The sequence below is a fragment of the Otolemur garnettii genome, unplaced genomic scaffold, assembly GCF_000181295.1.
Source record: "Otolemur garnettii isolate 467f Iridium unplaced genomic scaffold, OtoGar3 scaffold00021, whole genome shotgun sequence".
Taxonomy (NCBI): Eukaryota; Metazoa; Chordata; class Mammalia; order Primates; family Galagidae; genus Otolemur; species Otolemur garnettii.
The window spans coordinates 285,696-295,079 of NW_003852416.1; the positions used below are offsets into that span (position 1 = coordinate 285,696).

The following is a 9,384-nucleotide window of genomic DNA, read 5'->3' on the forward strand; positions in this document are numbered from 1 at the left end:
AAAAAAAAAAAAAAAAAAATAGAAAAACTAGCCAGGGGTTACAGTGCACACTTGTAGTCCTAGCTACTTGGGAGGCTGAAGCAAGAGGATCCCCTGGGCCCCCAGGAGTTTGAGGGTATAGCCAGCTATAGTTATGCCACTGTACAATACCCAGAGCAACAGAGTGAGACCCTGTCTAAAATAAAAAAGTAAATAAATATATACATACATAATAAAGAAGGAGTTCTAATACCTGTATCAACAGTAAATCACTCACAAGTATAAACAAACAATTATTGTGGCAACAGTGAGCCTTGTATATTAATACTGAAGTGGAATCAAGGCCAGGTGCAGCAGCTCATGCCTCAGGTGCCAGCACTCTGAGAAACCAAGGCAGGTGGACTGCCTCAGCTCTGGAGTGCAAGACCAAGACCCCATTTTTACCAAAAAAATAGGGTACCCCCCCCCAAAAAAAACTAGCGGAGTGTATTGGCAGATGCCTGGAGCCCCAGCTACTTGAGAGGGTGAGGCAATAGGATCACTTGAACCCAAGAGTCTGAGGTTGCTATGATGCCATGTCATTCCACCCAGGGCAACAGAATAAGAATCTGTCACATAAAAAAAAAAAAAAAAAAAAGATAAAGTGGAATCCAAAGTCAGAGGTATCATGAATACTGAACATGTATTTTAACTTTTCTTTCTTATGTGGCCTAATTAGGGAATAAGGTACTTGGCTAATCATCATTTCTATCTACAGACTGTTAAGCACATAGTCTGTATTTGAATTATAAATTTTAAGCCTGTGAATAAAATATAATAAAATACTTTCGTCACCAATTATGACGTTCAGCATGATTTAATGTCTTCCCAATGATTTAAATGGTATTTGGGGATCTTACAGTCTTTCAGAAACATTATGACAAATACTACTGACAATCACAAAGGTAGTGATATAAAAATATTTACCTTAAAATTAAATAATTTTCCTGTCACATGGCTAAGCCCTGTTAACAGGATACTGGCAGAGCTACAGAAGACACCATTTACGTTGTATTTCAAAGATGCAAGCATTTGTTAGTATGATCCCAAAGCGGTGTGGCTTCTCACAAGTTAGTATACATAAAGTATCACCCAAGAACATTATTAAAAATGTAAGATTCCTAGGCTTCATATCCAAAAATTCCAATTCAATAAATTTACAGTAAAGCCCCCAAAACTGTACTTCCAGCAGGAATACCAGGTGTTTTTGAGGCAGGTGTTTCATAAACCGCAGTTTGAGAAACACTGCTCCCAAACCTCTTTTCATATGCTGCTGATCCCGCCAGGTTTGTGGATAAGCAGATATACAATGCAGACAAGAATTTACAAATAGGCTTGGCGCCTGTGGCTCAAGTGGCTAAGGCGCCAGCCACATACACCTAAGGTGGCAGGTTCGAATCCAGCCCGGGCCCACCAAACAACAATAATGGCTGCAACCAAAAAACAGCCGGGTGTTGTGGCGGGCGCCTGTGATCCCAGCTACTTGGGAGGCTGAGGCAGGAGACTCGCTTGAGCCCAGGAGTTGGAGGTTGCTGTGAGCAGTGAAGCCACAGCACTCTACCCAGGGGGACAGCTTGAGGCTCTGTCTCAAAAAAAAAAAAAAAAAAAAAAAAAAGAAGTTGAGAGTTAAGCTATACATGGAACTCTGCCCCCCCCCCAAAAAAACCTGTAATATCACCCTAAAAATATATTGAAACCTATATTGGTTTTTCCATTTCTTTCAGAAATGACTATATGGCCAGGGGTGGTGACTCATAACTGTAAACCTAACACTCTGGGAGGCCAAGGCAGGAAGATCCCTTGAGCTCAGGAGTTTGAGACTAGCCTGAGCAAGAATGAGAACCCATCTCTACTAAAAATAGAAAAATTAGCCAGGCACTATGGTGGATGCCTGTAATCCCAGCACTCAGAAGGCTGAGGCGGGAGGATCGATTTAGCCCAGGAGTTTGAGGTTGCTGTGAACTAGGCTGAAGCTACAGCTCTGTAGCCTGGTAGCCTGGGCAACAGAGTGAGAATGTGTCTCAAAAAACAAACAAACAAAAAAAGAAAAAAGAAAGAAAGAAAAAAAAAAGGAATGACAGTCTATTAAAAATCCATGCTTATGGTATTAACCCCACTGCTTCTAATTTGTCCTTATAATAAAATCTAATGCTAAAAGAGCCTAATTCCAATGTTAGAATCTAATAATTAGAATTACGCTTTACAATAAAATTATCTAAATTATATTCATCTTATTCCCTAAGAACATGAAAAATACAAGCAAAATACCCACAAATATCGGTAACTCTCTTAATAATTATAGGTAACTCTGAATGAAAAGTCAGTCTAAATTCAGCTGTTAAGATAAGAATTTTCAGGACCCCTCCATCCTCTGAAATTGGCCAACTGTTTGGCCTCCGCACTGGGCAGGGAGCCAGTGTCAGACATGCAGTCTGCGTGGTTTCCTTGTCGACTGCCTTTCCTCCCTTTCTCTTTGCTTCTATCCTTTCCTACGTGACTGTGCTTTGTTAAGGGAGAGACAAATGTATTCTTGGCAGGTATTTTGCATGTCATCCTAAGAGTAGGAAATTCTGATGGTAGAAAAAGTTAAAAATGACTACAGAATAAAGACATAAACAAAACAGATTTAAGTATTTGTGAGTAAAATGAATGCAAATGTTGCAGACTTCTCAAAAGTTAAAGAGAAAGCTGATGTTCGGTTCATCAAGAATAATGACAGAGTTGGAAGACGGAAACCCATCATGTTCAGACAACAACCTCCTGGGTCTTATTACCTTTCTGAGAGCTCTACATCTGACTTGCTGGTTGAAAAATCTTAGTGTAAAGTAGAAGGCCTAGCTTTGGGGCATATAGACTATTTCGCTAGAACCAAAGTCACACATCCAGCCTATTCTCTACTTGCTCCCAGTTGCCATTCAAATAAAAATAAAACTTACGGAGTTTTTGTCACAACTTCAAAAGACTAACTTATGGACACAAATCAAATACTGATTTTTAAATTTAAAAAGACACATACATAAAAGATAGTGGATTTCTGTTTAGGAATAAGCTGTATATAACGTATACATCTTCAATATCTCGTAACAATCAATAAGGGACCAGAGACCAGCATATTTATGTTGCTATAAATATAAATGAATAGTTGAAAGCATCATTTAAAATTTAATTCTCCAAACTCTAGTCATTCCTTTCAAGATTGATTTCTCTACTATTGCACTTGTTCCTTTTTTGTGTTTTTAAACACAGATGGTACCAGTCACCATGGCTCACCTTTATGACGGGTTTCTCAGTGTTGGAGGCACATTTTTTTCTCACACACAATCGCTCAACTTAATGATTTTTCAACTTTATAATGAGTTCATCAAGATATTAAATGTATTTTCAACTTAGGATATTTTTGACTTCTAATGGGTTTATTGGGACATGAAACCATCATAAGTCAAAAAGCATCTGTAATGGGAAAAGAATTTCAAATGGCATCCACATAAACTTAAGGAAAGTAAAGAAAGTCACAGATGCCGTTGACAGTCTACATGGGAGGATAGTTTATTAACATGGCTAGATATTATAACCATGAAATAGTTAAATAATCACCATTTTCTTACCCACTACCCTCTAAGCACCTCTACTATGAAACCACACAACTCCAAGTCCTAATTTTGGATTTTCAAAAATTTTAAGCTCATATATCACATAATATTCTGGAGACCACTAAATTACATAGTTAACCAAAACGTCATTTGGAATGATTTCACAGAAAGGTAAACTGCACATATATTAAAATGTAAACTTTAAATTGTCAAATAATCTACATGTAAATCATCAGCAATTTTCATAGGAAAGTATAACAAATTAGAGATTCCATACTTTAGTGCACTTAAATGTATAAAATGCATATGTATAATAATTAAACCCAATAATATTTTTAAAGGATAAAATTAACATAAAAGGTATCTTATTCAAGCATAGGAAATTCTTTCATTACTATCTTAAGAATTAAATGTGTATTTATCTAAAGTTGATTTTAAATAAGCGCTATCAATTCTATATTCACTTTACATAGTTATAATCACTTTATTGATGAGCTAAGGATTTCTCAATCTTATATGTATTTATATTTTATAAATGTGAATTACAAAAACATGAATATCACTTGCCAACAGATTTACCATAAAAGCTTGAAATTTCGTCATGTAAAATAAAGCTTCAAGAACCATAAAAGCTATTTAAAAGACCACATACTTTAAAATGCTGCCTAATGCCTAATGTACTTCTCCTTTATGTTAAAAATCTTTACAGTGCCATCTGTATAAGACTGTTTCATATCACTAATACCTTCGACACAGAAATTCAAGAAACTCTCAAATAGTAAAAGACCCGACACTATTCACTTTTTCTCTTAAAGCACTAAGAAACTAGGACGGCGCCTGTGGGTCAAAGGAGTAGGGCGCCGGCCCCATATGCCAAAGGTGGCGGGTTCAAAACCAGCCCTGGCCAAAAAAAAGAAAAAAAAAAAACACTAAGAAACTAATAAAGTTACTAGATATTGTTTCTTAAAGAAATTTTCCAAGTAGGGAATATTTACTAAAAGAGGTAAAAACAATCAGCTAAAACTTTTTAAAAATATGTATGTCTGAATCACTTCCAAAAACTGCTTTCCTGAAACTGCAGAAACCTAAAATAACTTGGGCTTCATGTACAGATCAGATGTAGCGTGTGGGCGTTTTCTGTCATGTGGTAACAAGCTGTTCTAGTACAAGACAAAAAATCTGACTTAACTCTGAGAACAGCTTTAGCTATATTAACTCTTTAGTGTGCTGTGAAAATAAGTGGAATCATTCATTTTTATATGGAAACTAACAAGCGACTAACATGCTGACTTTCAGGACAAATGTTCCATAAGAATAAGTCACTGAGGATCAGTAAATTAACTGTACTTCCATAAAAACATGCTTCAATCAACAGAAACTCACATAGGAACTCCCTCCCTACCCTTTCCAAGTGCACCTACTATGTGTTTCTCTACAAATGTGGAAAGGGAAAAGGGTGAGGTGAGGTATGATTGGAATAGAACCTGTCTACTCGCTTGTCATCATCAGTAGTAAATGCTCTGAGTAAAGTTTGTTTTTCGCTTTAGGAACAAAAGAATAAGGAGAAGGCTCTTTGTTCAGGAAGCCGTAAGGCACTGCACTTCAGAGTTCTTGATTTAGAGCCCAACAAACCAGACTGGGTGGGCTCCCACTTCTGTAACCCATCAGCTATGAAAACTGCAAAAGTCACTCAATCCTTCTAAGTCTCACTTTCTCAGATAATTTGAATAAAACCTTCAGTCTAACACCTGGCACAATGTAAATAATAAATGCTAATGTTCATCAGAAAATCAAAAAGAAGGCTTGGTGCCTGTGGCTCAAGTGGCTAAGGTGCCAGCCACGTACACCTGAGGTGGCAGGTTCGAATCCAGCCCAGGCCCGCCAAACAACGACAGCTGCAACCAAAATAGCCAGGTGTTGTAGTGGGCGCCTGTGGTCCCAGCTACTTGGGAGGCTGAGGCAGGAGACTAGCTTGAGCCCAGGAGTTGGAGGTTGCTGTGAGCTGTGATGCCATAGCACTCTACCCAGGGGGACAGCTTGAGGTTCGGTCTCAAAAAAAAAAAAAAAAAAGAAAAGAAAAGAAAAGAAAAAGAAAATCAAAAAGAAAAGAAGCCCGGTTGGAAGCAAGAAGTTGTAGCAGTGGAAAGGAGGGTGAGGGCACCAAGCCCTAGAACTCGGGGGAAATCAGTTGAGAGAGGAAGTTTAGAGCCTGAGACAGACTCCTCAGGGGCACATGGACGGGACTATCTGGCTGTACAACTCTTCAGACTCCATTCCCCCCCCTCATTTCTAGCCTTAATCTCCCCTTTTCTGCTCTTATATTCAACTCCTACCCTGTCTGACACCAGACCCAGTCATGGTTTAGAAGACACGAGTGCCTATTTCTATGACCTGGGTAAGTGGCAGGAAGTCTCAGACTAGTCCAGAAAAGTATATATATATATATACATATATATATATATGTTCTGAAGGTAGAACCCTATATACTAAGTTCATTTCCATCTAGAAACATCATTACAAGCAGTAGTTAGGATCTACTGTAATATATATTCTTATTAGGTATTCGGTAGGCTAAAAAGGCACCCATGGATTGATTAAAGAGCTGATAGTCACCGTGTACAAGAAAATGTAGTCACATTCTAAATACCTGTGTTTTAAATAAAGCTAGAGTATGAAACCTACTGATAAGTGGGAGACATTCAGTAAGTATATTTGTAAAACATAAAGATTACTTCCAGACATTGAAAATTTTTCAAAAATACAAAAATACTTACTGTAATTTTTATAGCTTTGTTCAGCACATTTACCCATTCTACAAGGTCCTGCTGATCGTTGGCTTGTAGGAAGTACTTCCTCATTCCTGCATTCATAACTGTCAAGAAAAAAAAACAAACACCACAGGAAACATTGTATAAATTACCTCTAAATAAATTTGCAGTAGATGAAACATCTTACTAGATTCAACATTATGACTCTCTTGGATTTGTCAAAATATTTCAGACCACATATAACACTGCTTTTATCACACAATAACACAGGTAAAACTCTTTATTTTTTTTTATGATCATGTTTTTCATTAAATGGACATACCACAATATATTCAGTCAATCCACTAATGATGGACACTTAGGCTATTTCTAGTTTTTGAAATTATAAAATAATCACAATGAAACATCATAAATATATTACATATATGTCTCCATACTTGGGCTAAATTTTCTATTGGATAAATTTCTTGTCATAGACTGTCAAAAAATTGTTGAGTCAAAGATAATTCACATTTAAAATTTTCATAGGTCTTAGCAAATTGTCCTCTCAGACAATAGAATCCATTTATTCTTTCAGCATAGACAACATAGGCAAAAGCCCTTCTCATCAAACACCCATCACCAAAACTGGCTACAAGCACCTATGGATACGTTCAGTTTCTAGTTTTCAAAGCCTCTGTGACATTGGGGCTGGGAGTCTGCAAACAATACTTTCTAGACCCCAGCTAGGGTCTTGTTCTGCAAAGAGAGGTACTGAGCACAGACTGGCAGGTGGAAGAGATGAGAGAGAAAAAAACCACTCCTGCTGATTCCTGTTCTCACAGCACATAGGAGCTACTCCTTCAGGGCCTTCTACTGCTCCCTCCCCCAGCCTAGCAGAGAACTCTCAGATGCTAATAATTAGCCCTGCAATAGCTTCCCCTCCACAGCCCAAGGTTACAGTCCTCCCTGTGTCCCTCAAGCCTTAGCAGTGAAGTGGCTTCATGTAGTTTCTAATTTCTGGGTTACTTCAGTATTCCTTTGTGCTCTTTTAGCCTTCCAGCACGTAACCAACTCCTGGTAACAAATCCCCTAGGTTTGATACACCTAGGGTGATGTTTTCCTGACTGGACTCTGACTAATACAGGGCTCTTTTAACAACCTAACTAGTGAATGAATATAACTTGTTTAAATATGATTTTTTTTTTTTTTAGAGCCTCAAGCTGTTGCCCTGGGTAGAGGCCTGTGGCGTTACAGCTCACAGCAACCTCCAACTTTAGGGCTTAAGCCATTCTCTGGCCTCAGTAGCTGGGACTACAGGCACCTGCCACAACACCCAGCTATTTTTTTGGTTGTAGTTGTCATTGCTGTTTGGCAGGTGGGGCTGGATTCAAACCTGCCAGCTCTGGTGTATGTGGTTGGCACTTTAACTGCTTGAGCTACAGGCGCTGAGCTGATTTTCTTTGATTATTGAGTCAAATTAGTTTTGTTATGTTTGTAAGCCATTTGTGTTTTGTAAACCTTATTTTCCTACCCATATTTCTCCTGAGTTGTTCATTTATCTTTTATTAATTTATAGGAGTATCTATAAAACCTTTTTGTTTTATTACAAGTACTTTTCCCAGTCTGTTGTTTGCCTTTTCGCTTTGTTCATGGTGTCTTTGATCAAACAGAGATAGCCTACCAATCTTTTCCTTAAATGCCTCTACATTTCATATGTAGAAAATCTCCCTAACCTGAGGTTTACTTTTCTAGCCCCTATGAATTTTCTTTACATTTAAAGGCTTAATACATTTGCAACTATTTTTCCCTACATTTGTGTCATGATTTGCCTTTCACGTTTTATTGATTTCCAAGTTTAAAAGTATAAGCACAAAGGATAATATTTTACAATACTGAACAACATGCACATTCTAAGAAAATTCTTCTCCTTTAATCAAGTCTATGGACTCTTCCTTTCTGATTCTACACACTTTATGTTATTGTTGTTATAAAAGTTTGTATTATCAACTATTTAAACCCTCAGAACCCAATTACCCTTAAATTTTTCTAAAGAAAAGATATCCCTCCGAATTTTTTCAACATTGCATCTTGGGCCCCTTTTCTGAAAAAGGATAGAGCTTAAGTTTAATTAATACTAAAGGTTTTTTTTTGAGACAGAGCCTCAAGCTGTTGTCCTGGGTAGAGTGCCGTGGCACCACAGATCACAGCAACCTCCAACTCCTTGGGCTTAAGTGGTTCTCTTGCCTCAGCCTTCCAAGTAGCTGAGACCACAGTCACCCACCACAACACCCAGCTATTTTTTGGTTGTAGTTGTCATTGTCCTTTGGCAGGCCCAGGCTGGATACAAACCCACCAGCTCTGGTATATGTGGCTGGCATACTTGAGCTACAGGCACTGAGCCAATACTAAAATTTTTTAATGTGTAAAAATCTAACTGCTTTTTAAAGCAAATATAAGGAATAAAAATATGGTGCTATTCCAATAATCAAATGGCAATAAAAATGGCACAGTAAAAAGATTTAAGCAAATCTTAAATACAACAAACTTATAATTAAAAAACAATGCAATGATTTTATTTTAGTGTGAAAAAAGGAAGCTTAATTTGGTAAAAGAAACCAAATATTGTATTACATTGAATACTAAGCTAAGTAACCATAATTAATCTTACAAATTCTCTAATTTCATAAGGACTTTTGAATAGCTAAAATTAAACCTCATTTGTTAAACTAAATGCCTATTCAACAAAGCTAGTGAGAACAGACACATTTATGCAAATTACATTCTAGAATAACAGTAAAAAGGAGACACTGTTTAAAGGTGAATTAGAATTAGAAATAGATGAATTTTTTTCTTCATGAGTGCGATCAGGTTGCAAAGGACATAATTTTATATTTGCTTTTCCTAACCCACTGAATCCTTCCTTTTCAGAAATCTGATTCTTTAATTTTTTTTTATTAAATCATAACTGTGGGCTCGGCGCCTATAGCTCAACCGGCTAAGGCGCCAGCCACGTACACCTAAGGTGG

The 9,384-nt window shown here is 37.3% G+C and overlaps 1 protein-coding gene across 3 annotated transcripts in view; it reads right to left on the minus strand.

Annotated features, from left to right (window-relative positions):
* Positions 1 to 9,384, minus strand: part of PLEKHA1 (pleckstrin homology domain containing A1) — a 59,960-nt gene that overhangs the window by 32,675 nt on the left and 17,901 nt on the right. For all 3 annotated transcript variants that reach the window (XM_023511729.1, XM_023511731.1, XM_023511730.1), the window contains exon 4: positions 6,383 to 6,480. In XM_023511729.1, coding sequence (XP_023367497.1) covers positions 6,383 to 6,480 — 98 coding nt within the window. The remainder of the gene's footprint in view (positions 1 to 6,382; positions 6,481 to 9,384) is intronic.